Source organism: Oncorhynchus mykiss, chromosome 16 (assembly GCF_057628025.1).
Source record: "Oncorhynchus mykiss isolate SJ-2025 chromosome 16, ASM5762802v1, whole genome shotgun sequence".
Taxonomy (NCBI): Eukaryota; Metazoa; Chordata; class Actinopteri; order Salmoniformes; family Salmonidae; genus Oncorhynchus; species Oncorhynchus mykiss.
The window spans coordinates 6,817,501-6,842,752 of record NC_143037.1 but is presented as its reverse complement, the minus strand read 5'-3'; the positions used below and the strand labels follow the sequence as shown (position 1 = coordinate 6,842,752).

Below are 25,252 nucleotides of genomic sequence, written 5' to 3'. Positions count from 1 at the left end.
AGGAGGGGCATCACACCTTAGTGATAGGAACATTAACCCCAGCTGTTTAGGAGGGGCATCACACCTTAGTGATAGGAACATTAACCCCAGCTGTTTAGGAAGGGCATCACACCTTAGTGATAGGAACATTAACCCCAGCTGTTTAGGAAGGGGCATCGCACCTTAGTGATGGGAACATTAACCCCAGCTGTTTAGGAGGGGCATCACACCTTAGTGATAGGAACATTAACCCCAGCTGTTTAGGAAGGGGCATCACACCTTAGTGATAGGAACATTAACCCCAGCTGTTTAGGAGGGGCATCACACCTTAGTGATAGGAACATTAACCCCAGCTGTTTAGGAGGGGCATCACACCTTAGTGATAGGAACATTAACCCCAGCTGTTTAGGAAGGGGCATCACACCTTAGTGATAGGAACATTAACCCCAGCTGTTTAGGAGGGGCATCACACCTTAGTGATAGGAACATTAACCCCAGCTGTTTAGGAGGGGCATCACACCTTAGTGATAGGAACATTAACCCCAGCTGTTTAGGAGGGGCATCACACCTTAGTGATAGGAACATTAACCCCAGCTGTTTAGGAGGGGCATCACACCTTAGTGATAGGAACATTAACCCCAGCTGTTTAGGAAGGGGCATCACACCTTAGTGATAGGAACATTAACCCCAGCTGTTTAGGAGGGGCATCACACCTTAGTGATAGGAACATTAACCCCCAGCTGTTTAGGAAGGGGCATCACACCTTAGTGATGGGAACATTAACCCCAGCTGTTTAGGAAGGGCATCACACCTGGTATAAAGGCTTGTCTAGTTCTGTTATTTCTGCCGGGGCGTTCCCTATACCTACACCCAGAGGGGAGTAGTTCAGAGTCCAGGTCCTTGGGTCTTGAAGGATTTTGTGAGCCTTGCTAAGGGCCCTGACCAAAAAGATCTCATCCAAGCCTGTGTTTGACGACTCAAAGTACCTTGCCTACCCTGGACACAATCTGACTGGCAGGATCTCTGACTCTAATCGTACTGTTGTACCTGCCTGTCCTGGACACAACCTGACTGGCAGGATCACTGACTCTAATCGTACTGTTGTACCTGCCTGTCCTGGACACAACCTGACTGGCAGGATCTCTGACTCTAATCGTACTGTTGTACCTGCCTGTCCTGGATACAACTTGACTGGCAGGATCTCTGACTGTTATCGTACTGTTGTACCTGCCTGTCCTGGATACAACCTGACTGGCAGGATCTCTGACTCTAATTGTACTGTTGTACCTGCCTGTCCTGGATACAACCTGACTGGCAGGATCTCTGACTCTAATTGTACTGTTGTACCTGCCTGTCCTGGATACAACCTGACTGGCAGGATCTCTGACTCTAATTGTACTGTTGTACCTGCCTGTCCTGGATACAACCTGACTGGCAGGATCTCTGACTCTAATTGTACTGTTGTACCTGCCTGTCCTGGACACAACCTGACTGGCAGGATCTCTGACTCTAATCGTACTGTTGTACCTGCCTGTCCTGGATACAACCTGACTGGCAGGATCTCTGACTCTAATTGTACTGTTGTACCTGCCTGTCCTGGACACAACCTGACTGGCAGGATCACTGACTCTAATTGTACTGTTGTACCTGCCTGTCCTGGACACAACCTGACTGGCAGGATCTCTGACTCTAATCGTACTGTTGTACCTGCCTGTCCTGGACACAACCTGACTGGCAGGATCTCTGACTCTAATTGTACTGTTGTACCTGCCTGTCCTGGACACAACCTGACTGGCAGGATCACTGACTCTAATCGTACTGTTGTACCTGCCTGTCCTGGATACAACCTGACTGGCAGGATCACTGACTCTAATCGTACTGTTGCACCTGCCTGTCCTGGATACAACCTGACTGGCAGGATCACTTGCAGGTCAATGAAATGTACATGCTGGAAAGCAGGAAGCAAAAAGCACTTGTTGACGTTTTTGCATGTAGATGTTGAAAGGTTTGTATAGAGGCGTGTATGTTTGCATATTGATTGTGTGTGTGGGTGTGTGTCTAGCTGTCATTCCAACCTACTGAGATGTCACCTTCCTCTCTCTCACTGTGGTACCTGTCCTAGTCTGATATACATGACCCTCTCTCTCACTGTGTACCTGTCCTAGTCTGATAGATATCACCTTCCTCTCTCTCACTGGTACCTGTCCTAGTCTGATAGATATCACCTTCCTCTCTCTCACTGTGGTACCTGTCCTAGTCTGATACACATGACCCTCTCTCACTGTGGTACCTGGCCTAGTTTGATATCACCTTCCTCTCTCTCACTGGTACCTGTCCTAGTCTACAAATGACCCTCTCTCACTGTGGTACCTGGCCTAGTTTGATAGATATCACCTTCCTCTCTCTCACTGTGGTACCTGGCCTAGTCTGATAGATGTCACCTTCCTCTCTCTTACTGTGGTACCTGTCCTAGTCTGATACACATGACCCTCTCTCACTGTGGTACCTGTCCTAGTCTGATACACATGACCCTCTCTCACTGTGGTACCTGGCCTAGTTTGATAGATATCACCTTCCTCTCTCTCACTGTGGTACCTGGCCTAGTCTGATAGATGTCACCTTCCTCTCTCTTACTGTGGTACCTGTCCTAGTCTGATACACATGACCCTCTCTCACTGTGGTACCTGTCCTAGTTTGATAGATATCACCTTCCTCTCTCTCACTGTGGTACCTGGCCTAGTCTGATAATGTCACCTTCCTCTCTCTTACTGTGGTACCTGTCCTAGTCTGATACACATGACCCTCTCTCACTGTGGTACCTGTCCTAGTCTGATAAATACCACCTTCCTCTCTCTCACTGTGGTACCTGTCCTAGTCTGATAGATATCACCTTCCTCTCTCTCACTGTGGTACCTGGCCTAGTCTGATAATGTCACCTTCCTCTCTCTTACTGTGGTACCTGTCCTAGTCTGATACACATGACCCTCTCTCACTGTGGTACCTGTCCTAGTCTGATAAATACCACCTTCCTCTCTCTCACTGTGGTACCTGTCCTAGTCTGATAGATATCACCTTCCTCTCTCTCACTGTGGTACATGTCCTAGTCTGATGTCACATTCCTCTCTCTCCCACTGTGTGGTGCCTGCCTGTCCTAGTCTGATAGACATCACCTTGGCAACCACCAGGTGTACACACACGCACGTCTTGGCATAGTACATCACATAGTACATCACATACGCACTCCGACATGCACTCAGACCTGTCTGTGTGTGGGAGTGTATTTCCTGTAACAATCTCCCCTCGGTCCATTGCCCGACACAGACGGTCTAAAACAGGCCTATTAGTCAGAATGGAACAGGAATTCCTGCTCACTTCTCAGATGCTCAAATGAGATGCCAAACGTACCAGAATATATTATCCAAATGGTTAATCATTTATCTGGATGTTCTCATAAGGAAGTTAGTTGGTTGTCTAATACTCTGATACCGTATTCTGTATTGATACCCTTTTCTATCATACCCCCTCAGTGAACAGCCCACGTTAACAAAACAGAAGTATTCAGGCCCCTTCCTCTCATGTTGTTACATTACAGCCTTATTCTGAAATGGATTAAATCGATAAAAAAATCCTCATCAATCTTCACACAATACCCCATAATGACATCACAATACCCCATAATGACATCACAATACCCCATGACATCACAATACCCCATGACATCACAATAACCCATAATGACATCATAATAACCCCATATTGACAAAGTGAGAACATTTTGCAAATGTATACAGAATTTCAAACATAAATAGCTAATTTACATAATTATTCAGACCATTTGCTATGACACTCGAAATTGAGCTCCGGTGCATCCTGTTTCCACTCATCATCTTTGATGTTTCTACAACTTGATTGGAGTCCACCTGTGGTAAATTCAATTGATTGGACATGATTTGGAAAGGCGCACGCCTGTCTATAAAAGGTTTTTGTCAGAGCAAAACCAAGCCATGAGGTCGAAAGGAATTGTCCGTAGAGTGCCGAGACAGGATTGTGCCGAGGCACAGATTTGGGGAAGGGTACCAAAAATGTCTGCAGCATTGAAGGTCCCCAAGAACACAGTGGCATCCATCATTCTTATATGGAAGAAGTTTGGAACCATCAAGACTCTTCCTAGAGCTGGTCATCTGGCCAATCTGAGCAATTGGGGGGAGAAGGACCTTGGTTAGGGAGGTGACCAAGAACCCGATGGCCTTAATTTCTAAAAACCTTGTTTTGCCTTTTCATTATGGGGTATTATGATGTCATTATGGGGTATTGTGATGTCATTATGGGGTATTGTGATGTCATTATGGGGTATTGTTTGTAGATTTATGGAACAAAACCAATTGAATCCGTTTTAGAATAAGATTAATGTAATAAAATGTGGGAAAAGTTAAGGTCTGAGTACTTTTCCGAAGGCACTGTAATATTACAACTAAACGTCCTTTTTCAGGACTCTGTCTTTCTAAGATAATTAAATAAAAATCCAAATAACTTCACAGATCTTCATTGTAAAGGGTTTAAACACTGTTTCCCATGCTTGTTCAATGAACCATAAACAATTAACGAACATGCACCTGTGGAACGGTTGTTGAGACACTAACAGCTTACAGACAGTAGGCAATAAAGGTCACAGTTATGAAAAATTTGGACACTAAAAGAGGCCTTTCTACTGACTCTGAAAAACACCAAAAGAAAGATGCCCAGGGTCCCTGATCATCTGTGTGAACGTGCCTTAGGCATGCTGCAAGGAGGCATGAGGACTGCAGATGTGGCCAGGGCAATAAACTGCAATGTCCGTACTGTGAGATGCCTAAGACAGTGCTACAGGGAGACAGGATGGACAGCTGATCGCCCTTGCAGTGACAGACCAAATGTAACAAGTCCTGCACAGGATCGGTACATCCGAACATCACACCTCATCACAGGTACAGGATGGCAACAACAACTGCCCGAGTTACACCAGGAACGCACAATCCCTCTATCAGTGCTCAGACTGTCTGCAATAGGCTGAGAGAGGCTGGACTGGGGGCTTGTAGGCCTGTTGTATAAGGCAGGTCCTCACCAGACATCACCGGCAACAACGTCGCCTACGGGCACAAACCCACCGTCGCTGGACCGGACAGGACTGGCAAAAAGTGCTCTTCCCTGACGAGTCGCTGTTTTGTCTCACCAGAGGTGATGGTTGTATTCGTGTTTATCGTCGATGGAATGAGCATTACACTGAGGCCTGGATTGATTTGGAGGTGGAGGGTCCGTCATGGTCTGTGGCGGTGTGTCACAGCATCATCGGACTGAGCTTGTTGTCATTGCAGGCAATCTCAACGCTGTGCGTTACAGGGAAGATATCCTCCTCCCTCGTGGTACCCTTCCTGCAGGCTCATCCTAACATGACCCTCCAGCATGACAATGCCACCAGCCATACTGCTCGTTCTGTGCGTGATTTCCTGCATGACAGGAATGTCAGTGTTCTGCCACGAAGAGCCTGGATCTCAATCCCATTGAGCACGTCTGGGACCTGTTGGATCGGAGGGTGAGGGCTTGGTCCCATTCCCCCCAGAAATGTCCGGGAACTTGCAGGTGCCTTTGTGAAAGAGGTGGGGTAACATCTCACAGCAAGAACTGGCAAATCTGGTGCAGTCCATGAGGAGGAGATGTACTACAGTACTTAATGCAGCTGGTGGCCACACCAGATACTGACTGACTACTTTTGATTTTGACCCCCCCTTTGTTCAGGGACACATTATTCCATTTCTGTTAGTCACATGTCTGTAGAACTTGTTCAGTTTATGTCTCAGTTGTTGAATCTTGTCATGTTCTTACAAATATTTACACGTGTTAAGTTTGCTGAAAAAAAAACGCAGTGGACAGTGAAAGGACGGTTCTTTTTTAGAGTTTAGTATCCACCCCCTCAGTGAACAGCCCACGTTGACAAAACGTCACATTACAACTAGTATACAACCTGACCATGACATCACAAAAGAGATTATAGTTGAGCCTCTTAAAAGTAATTCCCTGATGATTATGTATTTAAAATCCTCAACCCTCTCTCCCAGGCCACTCCATTAGGTTTCAGCTTGTCTCAGTAACCCGGATGTAATCCTCTTGTTATGGCCATGCATCATTTATTAAAGGGATAGTTTGAGATTTTGGCAAAATCTCCCCCCCCCCCCCCCACTTACCCAGAGTTTTGCGCAATGACTGGAAGTCTAGTCTACAGGAGCATCTAGCATGCTCGCTAGTCCTGTATACTTGTAATTATTGCGCTAACGCCAGTTAGCAATGGCTCCAGAAGCTACCTTTAACTTCTTTCAAACTGCGACATAGACAGAGACATACAAATGGTATCCGTGAGTTCATCTGACTCTGGGTAAGTAGAAAAAAACAGGGCTTAATTGCACAAATCTCAAACTATCTCTTTAAGGACAGTAATGTGCTCTATCAAAATGTTGTAATTCCTCTGATAGTCTCAGTGCAGGCAGTGAATGTCATTATCTCTGTCTTGTATTTATCTTTGTGATAATATTGGGGGGGGGGGGGGGGGGGGGGGGTTCAAGACTTAAGCCACATTGAAGGTTTGTTATTCTGTTTGTTATAAGACTGTTTTATTAATATTCATATAGCTGGGAGACAAACTGGTCTTTCATGATGAGTTAGTCTATTGTTTCCATATTGATCCCACCTCTTTTCATGTTATATAATGGGAAAGAGTCCATTAATATTGGGTCTGACGATTATACTCCTCTGGTCATACTTTTCAATATGATCTGTAAAAAATACCGATCACACCTCCAGGCCTGAGCGAGTCTAATTCTTTTCAGACCGAGTGGTCCTATGGACAGATACTCCAATCTCCGCTGTGGAGCTTTGTAGCTCCTTCGTTGTTATCTTTGGTCTCTTTGTTTCCTCTCTGATTAATGCCCTCCTTGCCTGGTCCGTGAGTTTTGGTGGGCGGACCTCTCTTGGCAGGTTTGTTGTGGTGCCATATTCTTTCCATTTTTTAATAATGGACTTAATGGTGCTCCGTGGGATGTTCAATGTTTCTGATATTTTTTATAACCCACCCCTGATCTGTACTTCTCCACAACCTTGTCCCTGACCTGTTTGGAGAGCTCCTTGGTCTTCATGGTGCCACTTGCTTGGTGGTTTCCCCTTGCTTAGTGGTGTTGCAGACTCTGGAGCTTTTCAGAACAGGTGTGTGTGTGTGTATATATATATATATATACTGAGATCATGTGACACTTAGATTGCACACAGTGGACTTTATTTAACTAATTATGTGACTTCTGAAGGTAATTGGTTGCACCAGATCTTATTTAGGGGCTCCATAGCAAAGGGGGTGAATACACATGCAAGCACCACTTTTCCGTTTAGAATTTATTTTAATTTTTTTGAACAATATATATTTTTTCATTTCACTTCATCCAATTTGGACTATTTTGTGTATGTCCATTACATGACATCCAATTAAAAATAGGACAAACATCAAGGAGGTGAATACTTTTGCAAGGCACTGTACCTGTATATTATAATATAGGCTACCTGATTCTATACTATACTGTAGAAGGCCAGCATCCCGGACTCGTCTCTTCACTGTTGACGTTGAGACTGGTGTTTTGTGGGTACTATTTAATGAAGCTGCCAGTTGAGGACTTGTGAGGCGTCTGTTTCTCAAACTAGACACTCTAATGTACTTGTCCTCTTGCTCAGTAGTGCACCTGGGCCTCCCACTCCTCTTTCTATTCTGGTTAGAGCCAGTTTGCTCTGTTCTGTGAAGGGAGTAGTACACAGCATTGCACCAGATCTTCAGTTTCTTGGAAATTTCTCGCATTGAATAGCCTTCATTTCTCAGAACAAGAATAGACTGACGAGTTTCAGAAGAAAGGTATTTGTTTCTGGCCATTTTGAGCCTGTTGTCGAACCCACAAATGCTGATGCTCCAGATACTCAACTAGTCTAAAGAAGGCCAGTTTTATTGCTTCTTTAATCAGGACAACAGTTTTCAGCTGTGCTAACATAATTGCCACAGGGGTTTCTAATGATCAATTAGCCTTTTAAAATGATAAACTTGGATTAGGTAACACAATGTGCCATTGAAACACAGGAGTGATGGTTGCTGATAATGAGTCTCTGTAGCCTATGTAGATATTCCATTTAAAAAATCAGCCGTTTCCAGCTACAATAGTCATTTATAACATTAACAATGTCTACACTGTATATCTGATTTGATGTTATTTTAATGGACACAAAATGTGCTTTTCTTTCAAAAACAAGGACATTTCTAAGTGACCCCAAACTTTTGAATGGTAGTGTACCTGTATAGTATACCTGTGTATTATAATACATACCTGTGTAGTATACCTGTGTATTATAATATATACCTGTGTAGTATACCTGTGTATTATAATATATACCTGTGTAGTATACCTGTGTAGTATAATATATACCTGTGTAGTATAATATATACTTGTGTAGTATACCTGTGTAGTATAATATATAGCTGTGTAGTATAATATATACCTGTTTAGTAAACCCGTGTAGTATAATATATACCTGTGTAGTATACCTGTGTCATATCTTGTTTTTTTTTCCTCTTTCAGGTACAGCATCTCTTACATTCCATTTGCCAGGTAAGATGATTATGTTCCTATACCTTTAGTGGTCCCTGGTTAGAAGACTGTGTGTTCCTATACCTTTAGTGGTCCCTGGTTAGAAGACTGTGTGTTCCTATACCTTTAGTGGTCCCTGGTTAGAAGACTGTGTGTTCCTATACCTTTAGTGGTCCCTGGTTAGAAGACTGTGTGTTCCTATACCTTTAGTGGTCCCTGGTTAGAAGACTGTGTGTTCCTATACCTTTAGTGGTCCCTGGTTAGAAGACTGTGTGTTCCTATACCTTTAGTGGTCCCTGGTTAGAAGACTGTGTGTTCCTATACCTTTAGTGGTCCCTGGTTAGAAGACTGTGTGTTCCTATACCTTTAGTGGTCCCTGGTTAGAAGACTGTGTGTTCCTATACCTTTAGTGGTCCCTGGTTAGAAGACTGTGTGTTCCTATACCTTTAGTGGTCCCTGGTTAGAAGACTGTGTGTTCCTATACCTTTAGTGGTCCCTGGTTAGAAGACTGTGTGTTCCTATACCTTTAGTGGTCCCTGGTTAGAAGACTGTGTGTTCCTATACCTTTAGTGGTCCCTGGTTAGAAGACTGTGTGTTCCTATACCTTTAGTGGTCCCTGGTTAGAAGACTGTGTGTTCCTATACCTTTAGTGGTCCCTGGTTAGAAGACTGTGTGTTCCTATACCTTTAGTGGTCCCTGGTTAGAAGACTGTGTGTTCCTATACCTTTAGTGGTCCCTGGTTAGAAGACTGTGTGTTCCTATACCTTTAGTGGTCCCTGGTTAGAAGACTGTGTGTTCCTATACCTTTAGTGGTCCCTGGTTAGAAGACTGTGTGTTCCTATACCTTCAGTGGTCCCTGGTTAGAAGACTAACTTCCCCTCATCTGGTGTGATGTGTGGAACCCAGTGGGTCGACCCTACCCGTCACCCTGTGCCCTGCAGGCTAGGTCTGGAGCACGGGGGGAAAGCTGCTACTTATATCGTGTACTTTGATACATAGCTAACAACAATGTGAGAACTATGAATTACAGTGTTTCTAGTTTTACTACACAGAACAACTTGGCGTTCAGCGCTGCCAAGTTCCTGTTTATTTCTCTGTCTGACATCACTGACTGGTTGTGTGACGCGAGGCTCTGTCATAACGTGATCCAGTAGACATGTTGTTTAGTTGACACAAACCTTGTGGACCACGTGAAGGGATAATGACAATCCCAGACACACACACACACACACACACTGACTTTTAAATTTAAGAGCAGCAGCCGTCCATCTACAAATGGTACAATTCTTTGCTGAGCTAAACACAAACACTCCCTGATCCCTGATTTAAAAAAAAAAAAAAAAAAACAGGTTTTATATTTACTTCTACACACCCTGCTGTTTGGTTCCACCATATGGTGCTAATCCCCCAGGGTGCATCCTAAAAGACTCCCTATTTTCTACAGGGGGCCTATGGGAAAGTAACGCACTACGTAGGGAACATAGTGCCCTTTAGGACAAAGCCCTCAACCCACAGAGCTCATCACAGCTCTCCACGCAGATGGCAGCTTGTTGTTTCAGTCCCCCCCCCCCCCCCCCCAGCTCTACAAATGCTTTATATTAACGGTAAAATATAATTATCCTTTTTAGAAAATAGATTTTTGAAAACATGTATGTATGTTTGTTTTGACTAGCCTTCATAATATCGTCAGCGCTAAGCTCTGCCTGAACCCCCTGAGAGTTGACTTTAGTGGTGATTTCTGTCTTGGTAAAGGAGAGAATTAAACACAGACAAATTGAGTCTCTTCCCCCTCCCCCACCCTGGTGTCCGCCCTTACACCTCCTTAGGAATAAAGGCAAGGCTTGTTTAGCCTGAGCTAGAGGTTTCTCTCCTTTTATTTATTGATTTTTAAAAAATGTAACCTTTATTTAACCTTTATTTAACTAGGCAAGTCAGTTAAGAACTAATTCTTATTTTCAATGACGGCCTAGGAACAGTGGGGCAGAACGACAGATTTGTACCTTGTCAGCTCGGGGGTTTGAACTTGCAACCTTCACTTGGTTACTAGTCCAACACTCTAACCACTAGGTTACCCTGCCGTGGAAGGTTTGAGCACCTTTCACCCCTGTCCTACTCTCACACCACACACGTACGTTTCTGTGGCGGAGAGGGAAGACAAAGGACGTTAGCCTCTCCACTCCTGTCATACTGAATCTGTACAGTACTGTATAGACTAGAGGAAGTGTAACTGTAGACTGCACTGTATGTGTAGAAATGGAATAAATTGATAGAAGGAATAGATGGTTGTTTTACGTATAACCCACAGGTACGCTCGTTGTTGGGACCCGTGTCAGAACCCTTCAGGGCTTGTGTTCCGTATTTCCATTATTTTATTGTTACACTCAGTTCTTAGAGACTCACAGGTTTCTGGTTTCTGCCAGTAAATCATTCTGTCCCCCAAACCTCTTGGTTTAAATCTCTGTTTTAATTTAGGCTGGTGCTCTGTGTGGTTTTCATTTAGGCTGGTGTTCTCTGTTGTTTTCATTTAGACTGGTGTTCTGTTGTTTTCATTTAGACTGGTGCTCTCTGTTGTTTTCATTTAGGCTGGTGCTCTCTGTTGTTTTCATTTAGACTGGTGCTCTCTGTGGTTTTCATTTAGATTGGTGCTCTCTGTTGTTTTCATTTAGGCTGGTGTTCTGTTGTTTTCATTTAGACTGGTGTTCTGTTGTTTTCATTTAGGCTGGTGCTCTCTGTTGTTTTCATTTAGGCTGGTGCTCTCTGTTGTTTTCATTTAGACTGGTGCTCTCTGTTGTTTTCATTTAGACTGGTGTTCTGTTGTTTTCATTTAGATTGGTGCTCTGTGTGGTTTTCATTTAGACTGGTGTTCTGTTGTTTTCATTTAGACTGGTGTTCTGTTGTTTTCATTTAGATTGGTGCTCTGTGTGGTTTTCATTTAGATTGGTGTTCTGTTGTTTTCATTTAGGCTGGTGCTCTCTGTTGTTTTCATTTAGACTGGTGTTCTGTTGTTTTCATTTAGACTGGTGTTCTGTTGTTTTCATTTAGGCTGGTGCTCTCTGTTGTTTTCATTTAGGCTGGTGCTCTCTGTTGTTTTCATTTAGACTGGTGTTCTGTTGTTTTCATTTAGACTGGTGCTCTCTGTTGTTTTCATTTAGGCTGGTGCTCTCTGTTGTTTTCATTTAGACTGGTGCTCTCTGTGGTTTTCATTTAGACTGGTGCTCTCTGTTGTTTTCATTTAGACTGGTGTTCTGTTGTTTTCATTTAGATTGGTGCTCTGTGTGGTTTTCATTTAGGCTGGTGCTCTCTGTTGTTTTCATTTAGGCTGGTGCTCTCTGTTCTTTTCATTTAGACTGGTGTTCTCTGTTGTTTTCATTTAGGCTGGTGCTCTCTGTTGTTTTCATTTAGGCTGGTGCTCTCTGTTCTTTTCATTTAGACTGGTGTTCTCTGTTTTCATTTAGGCTGGTGTTCTGTGTTCATTTGTTATTACGCAGGTTGAGTAATATTTAGATTATGGGATGTTTTAAAGTATTCCCTTTCGAACGTAATGTTCACCTTTTATTTATTTTATATTACCTTTATTTAACCAGGTGAGGCAGTTAAAAGTCCTTTTTTGTTGTTGCATTGACAGCTAGGGTTAACCCACATCCCAACTGGTGCCGTTTCCCTTTGAATAACCTAATGCATGATTTATTTGAGTTAACATTCAAAATTGTTATTTACAGAAATTAACCCCTAATTCCACAGTACTTCCCCCAATTCCACAGTACTTCCCCCAATTCCACAGTACTTCCCCCAATTCCACAGTACTTCCCCCAATTCCACAGTACTTCCCCCAATTCCACAGTACTTCCCCCAATTCCACAGTACTTCCCCCAATTCCACAGTACTTCCCCCAATTCCACAGTACTTCCCCCAATTCCACAGTACTTCCCCCAATTCCACAGTACTTCCCCCAATTCCACAGTACTTCCTCTAATTCCACCAGTACTTCCTCTAATTCCACAGTACTTCCCCCAATTCCACAGTACTTCCCCCAATTCCACAGTACTTCCCCCAATTCCACAGTACTTCCCCCAATTCCACAGTACGTCCCCCAATTCCACAGTACTTCCCCTTAATTCCACAGTACTACCTCCCGTCTCCAGTCTGTGTGGTCCGCCATGCTAACTTTGGTGTTGGTCTGTGTTGACCACATCATCACTCCCAACACTAATGTAGCCCAAGCTGATCCTTTAATGTGTTTTACTCTGTTGATACTATATATAGGTATATATATATATATCCCCTCTCGGGGGAGGCTCTCCCCAGTCCCTGGTTAAACCTGCTGCATCTGCTCTTTCTAATACTTCAGCTGGGGTCACTATGGGTTGTGTCCCAAACGGCCCCCTATTCCCTATTTAGTGCACTCCTTTTGACCGGGGCCCATAGGTTATCCTAGGCAATAAGGTGCTATTTAAGATACAGTTTATCTGAGGTATCCTGGAGTAGTCTGTTACGCCGGTGTTTCATCATTTCACTAAATTATCATTTATTTATGTGGTGTGTTTTTAGGAAGCCGGGTGCTAAAATAGCAGTGTGTTGCTTTCATTGTAGAGGAAAGATGGGAAGGAGGTGGAGTGTATCAGGGGCAGTGTGTCTTTATGTGAAGGTGGGTGAGCTCACTGCAAATCAGAGAATCACAATGAGAGTCAGCAGTCTTTTCCACCAACCATCTTGTGCCTCCTCTCTGTCTCTCTCTCTGTCTCTCTCTCTCTCTCTCTGTCTCTCTCTCTTTGTCTCTCTGTCTCTCTCTCCGTCTCTGTCTCTGTCTGTCTGTCTGTCTCTCTCTCTCTCTGTCTGTCTGTCTGTCTCTCTGTCTGTCTGTCTGTGTCTGTCTGTCTGTCTCTGTCTGTCTGTCTCTCTCGCTGTCTCTCTCGCTGTCTCTCTCGCTGTCTCTCTCGCTGTCTCTGTCTGTCTGTCTGTCTGTGTCTGTCTGTCTGTCTGTCTGTCTGTCTGTCTGTCTGTCTGTCTGTCTGTCTGTCTGTCTGTCTGTCTGTCTGTCTGTCTGTCTGTCTGTCTGTCTGTCTGTCTGTCTGTCTGTCTGTCTGTCTGTCTGTCTGTCTGTCTGTCTGTCTGTCTGTCTGTCTGTCTGTCTGTCTGTCTGTCTGTCTGTCTGTCTGTCTGTCTGTCTGTCTGTCTGTCTGTCTGTGTCTCTGTCTGTCTGTCTGTCTGTGTCTCTGTCTGTCTGTCTGTCTGTCTGTCTGTCTGTCTGTCTGTCTGTCTGTCTGTCTCTCTCGCTGTCTCTCTCGCTGTCTCTGTCTGTCTGTCTGTCTTATGATTAATCCCTCCCTCTCTCCTTTTAACCTTAGCTGGTTCAGCTTCACCTCTCCTCCAGTAGCTGTTGAGGGTGGCAGGAAAGTGAAGTCTGCTTAGCAACACATGGATAGGGGATAGAGAGAGAGCAGTTGACACAGAGAAAGAAAGAATGAGGGGGGAAAGTGGAAGAGAGAGATGGAGGAGGGGACCGTTTTCTGCTGTTGCCATGGCGATTCATGGTTGCGACGCTTCATCATTCCAATACCTGGAGTGTGTTAAGGGGGGGGGGGGGGGGGGCGTCACTTTCCCGCCAAAACATCATTAAATATGCATGAGCCACGCCCAAAACAACAAAGGATTCATGTAATAGCGATAGTGTAGTAGCAACTTTCCAGATGAGATATATACTGGAATTGTTATCAACAAGGTAAAAGGCATGTGGTGGGTAGGATAACCATCTTTAAAACCCTAAATACTAGAATGAAGGAATAAATAAATGACTGAATTATAACTATTGCTTTCATCATTATTTTGTTGTTTTTGTTCAGGCAAATTATTCAGATATAACCTACTGTATCAGGCAGCAGATATAACCTACTGTAACAGATATAACCTACTGTATCAGATAACAGATACAGTAGGTTATATCTGTTACAGTAGGTTGTATCTGTTATCTGATACAGTAGGTTATATCTGTTACAGTAGGTTATATCTGCTGCCTGATACAGTAGGTTATATCTGCTGTCTGATACAGTAGGTTATATCTGTTACAGTAGGTTATATCTGCTGCCTGATACAGTAGGTTATATCTGTTATCTGATACAGTAGGTTATATCTGCTGCCTGATACAGTAGGTTATATCTGCTGTCTGATACAGTAGGTTATATCTGCTGCCTGATACAGTAGGTTATATCTGTTACAGTAGGTTGTATCAGGCAGCAGATATAACCTACTGTATCAGACAGCAGATATAACCTACTGTATCAGGCAGCAGATATAACCTACTGTATCAGATAACAGATATAACCTACTGTATCAGGCAGCAGATATAACCTACTGTAACAGATATAACCTACTGTATCAGACAGCAGATATAACCTACTGTATCAGGCAGCAGATATAACCTACTGTATCAGATAACAGATACAACCTACTGTAACAGATATAACCTACTGTATCAGACAGCAGATATAACCTACTGTATCAGATAACAGATATAACCTACTGTATCAGGCTGCAGATATAACCTACTGTAACAGATATAACCTACTGTATCAGGCAGCAGATATAACCTACTGTAACAGATATAACCTACTGTATCAGATAACAGATACAACCTACTGTAACAGATATAACCTACTGTATCAGGCAGCAGATATAACCTACTGTATCAGACAGCAGATATAACCTACTGTATCAGATAACAGATATAACCTACTGTATCAGGCAGCAGATATAACCTACTGTAACAGATATAACCTACTGTATCAGATAACAGATATAACCTACTGTATCAGATATAACCTACTGTATCAGATAACAGATACAACCTACTGTAACAGATATAACCTACTGTATCAGGCAGCAGATATAACCTACTGTATCAGATATAACCTACTGTATCAGATAACAGATATAACCTACTGTATCAGATATAACCTACTGTATCAGATATAACCTACTGTATCAGGCAGCAGATATAACCTACTTTAACAGATATAACCTACTGTATCAGGCAGCAGATATAACCTACTGTAACAGATAACAGATATAACCTACTGTATCAGGCAGCAGATATAACCTACTGTAACATATATAACCTACTGTATCAGGCAGCAGATATAACCTACTGTAACAGATATAACCTACTGTATCAGACAACAGATATAACCTACAGTATCAGAAAACTGATATAACCTACTGTATCAGGCAGCAGATATAACCTACTGTAACAGATATAACCTACTGTATCAGACAACAGATATAACCTACACTATCAGAAAACCGATATAACCTACTGTATCAGGCAGCAGATATAACCTACTGTATCAGACAGAGAGAACCTACTGTATCGGACATCAGATAACAGATATAACCTACTGTAACAGATAACAGATATAACCTACTGTATCAGGCAGCAGATATAACCTACTGTAACAGATATAACCTACTGTATCAGGCAGCAGATATAACCTACTGTAACAGATATAACCTACTGTATCAGGCAGCAGATATAACCTACTGTATCAGATATAACCTACTGTAACATATATAACCTGTTTTAGGCAGCAGATATAACCTACTGTATCAGGCAGCAGATGTAAACTACTGTAACAGATATAACCTACTGTATCAGGCAGCAGATATAACCTACTGTAACATATATAACCGACTGTAACAGATAACAGATATAACCTACTGTAACAGATATAACCTACTGTATCAGATAACAGATATAACCTACTGTAACAGATATAACCTACTGTATCAGATAACAGATATAACCTACTGTATCAGGCAGCAGATATAACCTACTGTATCAGATAACATATATAACCTACTGTAACAGATCTAACCTACTGTATCAGATAACAGATATAACCTTCTAGTAGGTTATATATACTGTCTAATACAGTAGGTTATATCTGTCTAATACAGTAGGTTATATCTACTGTCTAATACAGTAGGTTATATCTACTGTCTAATACAGTAGGTTATATCTGTTATCTGATGTCCGATACAGTAGGTTCTCTCTGTCTGATACAGTAGGTTATATCTGCTGCCTGATACAGTAGGTTATATCGGTTTTCTGATACTGTAGGTTATATCTGTTGTCTGATACAGTAGGTTATATCTGATAACAGAGAACCTACTGTATTAAGAGAACCTACTGTATCAGATAACAGAGAACCTACTGTATTAAAAGAGAACCTACTGTATCAGACAACAGATATAACCTACTGTATCAGATAAGAGAGAACCTACTATGTTCTATTGATCATAAAGATTGATATTGGATTGATCGTGAAATATTTGTTGTCATGTATCCCCTTCTGTTCCCCTGTCTTCTCCTTTTTCTCCAGAGATGCAGTGATAAAGGTTTTCAACAGCTGTCTGAGTTAGAGAACGGACAGTGCTCTCCCGGGTCTGGGTTCAAATACTATGAAATCACAAGACTGGTCCCAAATATGCAAAGACAACAGAGAGATATTTTGTATTTTTCCTTTTCATTGCTGTTTTGATACTGTGAATCATTAATATTTCCAATAGTTGTATAATCATGTTAGCAGTTATCTGAAACGAATGTTTATTCATATTATGGTTATCAGGGTTGGGGCCAATTCCATTTCAATTCAGTTAATTCAGGAAGTAGACTGAAATTCGGAATTGGAATTGGTTTACTTCCTGAATTGACCCTGATTGATGCTTATTTAACCTTTTGTTTATTTGTTACTCTCAGATTGGGTCTGTCGTTTAAAGTGTGTTTATGCTTCTGTTGAGAGAGAGAGGTGAATGCTTGAAATTCAAATATATATATATATTTTTTATATATATCATCCAAAAACACAGGATTGGGGTCAAGTGGAATTGAAGGCAGTCAATTCAGGAAGTGACTTTGAATTTTAAAATGAAAACATTTTACAACTCTCAAAATAAATAGCTTTTACTTTTCAGTTTGAGAAGTCATTAAAATATGCCTTTTTCAATTCTTGAATTGGAAGTTAAGCTTATTTCCTGAATTGACTGCCTTCAATTCGAATTGACCCCCGTATCCTGCAAGTAGACCTATTTTATATCTTGTTTCGTTCAGAGCAGGGAAAGATCTATAGACATTTTGCAATATGATGCTGAAAATACAACTCAATGCCTTACCTTTTTCTACTTTGTATTTTGTCTCATGACAATACGATTTGATGATATTTTAACATTAAGTTTTCCATCTTCAGAAGAATGGAATATGACGGTCTATTTTTTTTGATGAATAAAATGAAGAAATGTTTTCATTTTGAAACTGCTCTCCAACTTAGTTCGGCCTTAAAGGGAAAATTCCACCCATAAACTCTCTTTTGGTATTTGTTTCATTAGTCCATTGTTGTCATAGTCCTAAAAATGTTGTTCTTTTCAGCAATCAGGTTTTCAAGATATGTAAAACGCAGCATCATATGATGCAAAATGCATCATACGGGGATTATTTCTGTATTTTAAAAGTTACATATCTTGAAAACTTGATTGCTGATGAGCAAAACGTTTTAGGACTAATGAAACAAATACCAAAATATAGTTTTGAGGTGGAGTTTTCCTTTAAATGTTGGTGTCATGCTTATATGTTTTTAGAGTGTGCGTGTGTGTTCTTCATTTCCTAAAATGCAGAAGACGCGTGTGCGTGCGTGCGTGCGTGCGTGCACAACCATGCGTATGTGAGTGATTCCTTGAAACACATTGTATCTCCTCGCCCCATGTGTCCAAGTCAGTGACATGTAAGTAATGTGGCTGATTAGACTCAAATTGTGTTATGTTACTAAATTCTTAATGGATAACTACAGTATCCTGGCGTGCCCTGCCTGGGGCGACAGACAGATAGACGATCACATCACATTAAACCCACATCCCTCTCTTGGCTTTTCTCAGCCAAGGACAACAAAGGGAAAGGAGCTACTGTACCGCTGGCTTGTGTTCATTAGTGCAAACCCTAGCAAAATGTTTCACAATGCTTTGCAACTGGGGAGAGAAAAAAAAAGACATTTCTTATTGGACAAATCCCTCTCCATTTCAGTATGTTTTCTTCCGTTTGATGCCTACTGAACAAGACCCAGATCAACATGTGTGCAGTGAGTGACATACATCATCTCCTCTCTTACTCCTTCAGCTCAAAGCCCAATTGCCTGTAAACGAGCTCTCTTTGTTTCTCTAGTTAAGATGCAGTTTGAGACCTTCTGACTCAGTCACTTCCGTCCTTCTGTTCTGTGTAATCTTAACCTAATTACCTACTACACTACCCCATAGTTTTTTTATATTCGCCTGGTCCCATATCTAGCGGTTTGTGCTGTCTTCGCAACGTCTATGGTCATTGTCACAATAAATATATATGGCAAGGACGGGAAGTGAAAACAGATTTGGGACCAATGCTATTGTCATGTGGGCATTGTGTGGTTAATTCTAAATCTAAACAACTTCGGAATAAGCTGGAGCCCTCTGGAATGGGATTCTGAAAGGAGGATGTGGTTGCTACGACAACCACGGGAACTAGGAATTACCCCTCTGCTGCTCCTCCTCCGTATTCCCAACGGGAGCATCCACGGTCACATGGTCCATTATGGTAATGAGGGATTTCAGACAGTAGTGTCACAGGACACCCTGGTCGGTCTGCCTCCACGCCTCTCCTGTCAGAGGTAATATGGTTCAAAAGGGAGGAGGGGACTTTTTCCTGGATTAGACCCGTGGCCCACAACAAAGAGAGAAAGCTCTGGGTGAGGAGAGATGCTTCATTTGCTCTTTTAAGAAAAACAATAACAAACCTTTAAGATGTGTCATAAATCTTTTGTGTTATTTCGTGTGGTACTCTTAGACATATCCTGTTCGCTTCTTACGTAGCTCTACGCGACCTAACACACAGGTTTTTAGACATCCCTCTCCAGGTGCTTTCTTTATACACTCGGAACAAATGTTCGCTTTGGGGTTCTATATATGGAACCGTAGAGGTTCTTTAGGGATGACATCTATCTGAGCATAGAACCTTTTATATGTTTTTATGATGAACCATATTTTATCACCGGGAGTATGTGATCGATGCCTATGGTGTTTACCCGGCACATACCCAGTCTTATGGAATTCTATAACAATGTTTCATTAGTAGTGTGATCATGGATCAGGCTTTTAATATAAACATTAAATCTCCTTTCAGTAGCACTAGTTCCAGTATGCATCCCAAATGGCCCCCTATTCCCTATATGGTGCACTACTTTTGACCAGAACCCGATGGGATACTCTACGGTGCCATGGTGTAAAGTAGTGCACTATATAGGGAATAGGGAGCCATTTGGGACTCATTTGCAGGGGCTTGGCAGGGGGTTCAGCTAAGCTTTTAGGCTCACTGTGACTATCAGAGTCATCTGGGAGAGGGAGGAAACCTACATCTCTATGCATGTCCGTCCTTTGGATGGAGGACCAATATTTGTGTTGTTGTTGTTGTTGTTGTGAATGTGAGTCTGTTTTTGTCCATTCAATTATGATGACTTTGAGAAGAAAACAACAAAAAAAAGGCCCCTGAACCAAACCCCCCTGATCTGGTGAGATATCCCGTTGGTTTCTACCATTTCTGTTATTTTGGGATCGAGGAAGGACAGTTGTTTGTTTCGTTGAGCTTCTTTGAGAGTGAATGTGCATGAAGAAGTTGACTAGGAGGACAAGAAAGGGAAAATCTCAACTCAATACAATAATCAGGTTTGTCACCCCATCCAACCCACCCAAGCCAGACTGTCTTTCCACGTTTAAACTCATGCGATCATCAGCTTTTTTTTTATCTGCTGTATGTGGTTAGTGACAGTTAAATAAATAAAGAACATTTCTGTGCTAAATTATTATTTGTATTGTATTGTTTTATTTAACTAGGCAAATCATTACTCGTTGTCTTGTATTGTGATCATGACTTGTTCTGAATGTGTGTTCTGAATCTCTACTGCTGCTCTCGCTCAAAGTCGGTTCTGCTCACATATTACTAGAAATAGCCAAACAATGTACCTTTTTATAATTGAGAAATGATTCACACAAAATGGAAAACAAAACAGTGTGTAGGACTGGCTATTACAGATCAATGTATGTGAGAAGCCAATGGCATACAATTAAAGGGCCAATCAGCTGTTGAAACAACAACAATCCTAATCCCTGCCACTGTTTTGAGTAAAAAGCAGAGGGATGGAGAAATGTAACCAGTCTCAAATTCATAGACAGAGCAACGGATGCAAGGTCTGACAATCCATTATATCAAAATTATAGTTTTAATCATGTTTTGTTTAAGTTTGAGTTATGCTGGGGTATGACAGTTTAAACTATGCTCGTGAGCATATAACTAATAAGTTATATTAGTCAAGAATCAATGGTTACATACCGAAAATGGTCCCTATAAAATCAAACGTTATTTGTCACGTGCCGAATACAACTTTACCGTGAAATGCTTACTTACAAGCCCTTAAACAACAATGCAGTTTTAAGAAAAATATGAGTTAAGAAAATATTTACTAACTAAACAAAACAAAAAAATGTGTTAAGTACCTCAATAAAATAACAATAACGAGGTACAGGGGTTACCGGTACTGAGTCAGTGTTTATTTTAATGTTATTTAATTTCTCCTTTATTTAACCAGTTAGGCTAGTTGAGAACACCTTTATTTAACCAGGTAGGCCAGTCGAGAACACCTTTATTTAACCAGGTAGGCTAGTTGAGAACACCTTTATTTAACCAGGTAGGCTAGTTGAGAACACCTTTATTTAACCAGGTAGGCTAGTTGAGAACACCTTTATTTAACCAGGTAGGCCAGTCGAGAACACCTTTATTTAACCAGGTTGGCTAGTTGAGAACCAGTTCTCATTTACAACTGCGACCTGGCCAAGATAAAGCAAAGCAGTGTGACACAAACAAAAACACAGAGTTACACATGGAATAAACAAACATACAGTCAATAATACAGTAGAAAAAGTCTATATACAGTGAGTGCAAATGAGGTAAGATAAGGGAGGTAAGGCAATAAATAGGCCATAGTGGCGAAATAATTACAATATAGCAATTAAACACTGGAATGGTAGATGTGCAGAAGATGAATGTGCAAGTAGAGATACTGGGGTGCAAAGGAGTGTGCGGGGGTACAGGTTAGTTGAGGTCATTGAGGTAATATGTCCATGTGTAAGACCCTGACAGAACGTATTGCAGCACACCCTTCGCGAGAATAGCTTTGATCCTCTGAAAACAATATTATACCTCTGAATGAAATGGAATTTTGCTCACTATTTATTCAAAATTGATGTCGAAACTATAGATGTCGAAACAGTCAATACACTTCATCCCTAATTCGTTAATATATATCCCTAGACGATTGACAATCAGGTTTCGACAGAGAAAAAGGCAGATGGATCTATACCAGACATACTAGGTAAATGGACATTTGTCACTGGTAAATTATAAATAGCTATAACAATATTGTGTGTGTGTGTTCTTTATTTCTTTAATCAAATGTATTTGGTTTTTAATTTTAATTTCAGTGGATGAACTGAATGGAAAAATTGTGAACATTCTACTGAAATGTAAATGTGGGAATTGACGTCAGCCCTGTAACATCAGTCCCCTGAATAGTAAGACTGTCATGTTATTGGTCAGTTTTTAAACGTTTTTTTTTTTTACATTCAACAAGGATACTGTTACATTTAAAGTACTACGTGGAATGAATGACATCACTATCCTAAAGGCCCCGCAGAAGCCACGCTTGTTTTTATACGGTTGTTGCCTTTGTTTAGTCGCGTGCCTTCCGCTCCTCCGCTCTTTCCGTGGACACGCCTCCCACGGACGAGCCTTATAAATACCAGACAACCCGCATCTTCACACCAGTTGAATTACAAAACGGATTACAGCGCTGTTGCTCATTGCGGCATTCAAGATACCTCATTTTTACTTGATCGGACAATGCAATTGGAATACAGTATATTTATTTACAGTCTTCGAGTTTAAAAGTATTATTCTGTTTAATAGAAGACGTTGCTTTTGTGGTCGGATCCCTTTTAAATCCCAATAATGCCTTTTCCGCCGATAAATCTCCATCAACGAATCTCTTCTCCCGGGAGAGAGCTGTTCAGGAAAAAGAAACAGACGGAGGAAAAAGACTCGGAGAAGGAAAAGATCTCGAAGTCTTGGACTACAGCCAATCTGAGGAATTTGGGGCGAAAACCCCAACAACAGAAAACTAAACTCCCGATTCAGGAGACAGAGGGTTTAAAGAGCTCCTGGCTAACTTTACCCAAACAATCTCAAGACTCGTGCGAGAGCGTTCCGCTTTACAGCTCCGTGGAATCCACCACGCACCGGGACAGGGGTAAGCAGTCCTCGCGGAGTTCCATAGGAAAGGACGAGGCAGGAGAAGAAAGGAAGATTCAATTCTCTCTGAGCCTCACACCGGAGGCCATTCTCGTTATTCAGAAGCGCAGCTTAGAAAAACAGATGCTAGCCAAACAGCAGAAGGGTTGTGTGTCCGTAGACTTTCGGCACAGGCGAGTCTTTCCATCCAAACGGACTCAAGGTGGTTCCAAAAGCTCGACCATTCCCGTCGCCAATCTGGAACACGCAGAGGACATCACAACCATAGTCAAAATATCTTTACTAAATGATCAGTATAAATACGATGACGTGGAATACGAAGAAGAAGATGGCGATGTGGATGAGACGGTGGTGAGGAAATGCAAAGAATGGCTGAAAGGAGTGGAAAGTGCTGCTGCTTTTGGGAAAGTGGACAAACTATCTACCCTTCCGCACCTAAAAAGCTGCTGACGAATGCTTCTCATATTATAAGACTTTAATATGATGTGACAAGGCAAGCTAGGAACATTGCACATTGTAGCCTACACAAAATATATGATGGATTCTTAGTAGCCTATCCACTGACACTGCTCACCATTACGCACGGCGAACACTGTTTCCACACACATGGGAATGTTGTTTTTTTTTACTAGTCTAATAATTCTAATGATGCCTGAATTGAATAGCCTTTCATGTTGACACTGTCAAAATCGCGTGTTCTCTTCTTTTGCACGTGCTTATGTTTTTATTGAGGCGCCTTTATCCGTTGGTTGGCATGCGCCGCCTGCGATCCAAGGACCCCTCTCTACCTTTGTGTCCAAGAACAATAGCTGTCAACGGCAACGACAGGGTTACTTTGTGCGTTTTTTGTTGTTGTTGTTGTTGTTGGGTGCACCTCTCAGAAGATGCACCTGTTTTTTTTTTGTTGCACTGTCTGTAAAATGAAAGAAAAAATGTTGTGGAGGTGGATCTGATTTGTAGGCCTACCTTATTTATTATGAGGGGGGGGGGGGGGGGGTGTTTGTATCAGCTCAAATGTTTCGTTCTACCCTGACATTTTTTATGCCATTTGTATGAAGTAAAAAATGTTTTCAATCTACATGCACTGATCATTTGACTTATTTCATTAGTGTAGACGTTACCCTGGCAGTTTAATGATCAATAAACCCAATACAAATCAAATTAGGCAAATTCAGTTTCTAGTCCGCTATGTATCCAAATGGTAGACATATCCTCCTGTATCCAGTCCTTGAATGAAGGTCTGTAGCTATGATGACAACTGTAACCAATGGCGATTGGTTCTGCCCGATCAACAAGTCAAAAGTCAAGAATGACTCGATGGCTCAGACGTCATTGATAGCTTAGGCTTCACAAGGTTTCTTGTATATGCTACTTTTGAGTCATTTTGGGGCGCTAAACTAGATAAGCTTCTTATGAGAATGTGTGTTAATCGGGGTTGTCAGAGAGCTCTCGTGCAACAGCACCCGCTGACAAATGCCAAAGCATTAGCCTACTAAGGAGTCGGACTAGTGGCCTAGGCTAGTGCACACATTAATGCCATTAGGTCTTTAAGCCGTTGATTTAATCAATATGTCTAGGCCTAGTGGCTTATTGTGTCAATCAACTCGGTTTGCAGCTGAACAAAATGTATTTTAATGTTTTCGTATCGGATACATCACCCCGTTGTTGTTATAAAGCCACAGCCAAAGCATCGACATCCTGTGGCCTTATAGGGTTGTCATAGAACTGATCGGGTGCACTGCTCAGAGAGGATTGGTGCACGCCTGCTGTTAGAGAGAGGGAGAGAGAGAGAGAAGGGACACTCTAAACAGCCCAGTGAATATGGCCTATTGAATAGGGCCTGTTCGTATCATGGCAACCACTCTATATACACATGTCTTAAACAGACCAGTTAACCCCGGTCATTGCTGTTACGACACTTGTGTAATGTCATGCTGATACAGGATTATATCATCGGGCTAAGGCATTTCTTGACGTGAATAGTTTAGTAGTCTGATTCGGTCAATTCCCGAGAAGAAAGTTATGTTGCCCCCCACATTGTTAGGCTACAATATCTGCCGATTGAATATATTTGTTGGGACATGTGAGAACTATAGGCAGATAGTTAGTGTCCATCCTACCTCGAGGTAGCTTAGGCTGTAATAGATATTATGATACAAAGGCACATCACTAGATAGACAAGGACAAATACTAGTCTCAACTCAGATACAAGTCTGTGGAGACTAGGCCAAATACTAGTCTCAACTCGGATACAAGT

At 41.9% G+C, this 25,252-nt stretch overlaps 2 protein-coding genes across 2 annotated transcripts in view; both read left to right on the top strand.

The window, feature by feature from the left end:
* Positions 1 to 20,491, top strand: part of sft2d1 (SFT2 domain containing 1) — a 40,499-nt gene extending 20,008 nt beyond the window's left edge. Inside the window, exons 7-8 of the mRNA XM_036946060.2 lie at positions 8,616 to 8,645; positions 17,000 to 20,491. Coding sequence (XP_036801955.2) covers positions 8,616 to 8,645; positions 17,000 to 17,039 — 70 coding nt within the window. The 3' untranslated portion in view covers positions 17,040 to 20,491. The remainder of the gene's footprint in view (positions 1 to 8,615; positions 8,646 to 16,999) is intronic.
* A 976-nt stretch (positions 20,492 to 21,467) lies between these two features.
* On the top strand, positions 21,468 to 24,073 carry prr18 (proline rich 18). Its single transcript, XM_021564631.3, has one exon. It carries the CDS (start codon positions 22,696 to 22,698, stop codon positions 23,443 to 23,445), a length of 750 nt encoding a protein of 249 aa, XP_021420306.1. The 5' UTR covers positions 21,468 to 22,695; the 3' UTR covers positions 23,446 to 24,073.
* Positions 24,074 to 25,252: the final 1,179 nt, after the last annotated feature.

Bases quoted from the DNA above. Each gene is read 5' to 3' on its own strand.
- prr18 (XM_021564631.3), top strand. From the start codon at position 22,696: ATGCCTTTTCCGCCGATAAATCTCCATCAACGAATCTCTTCTCCCGGG.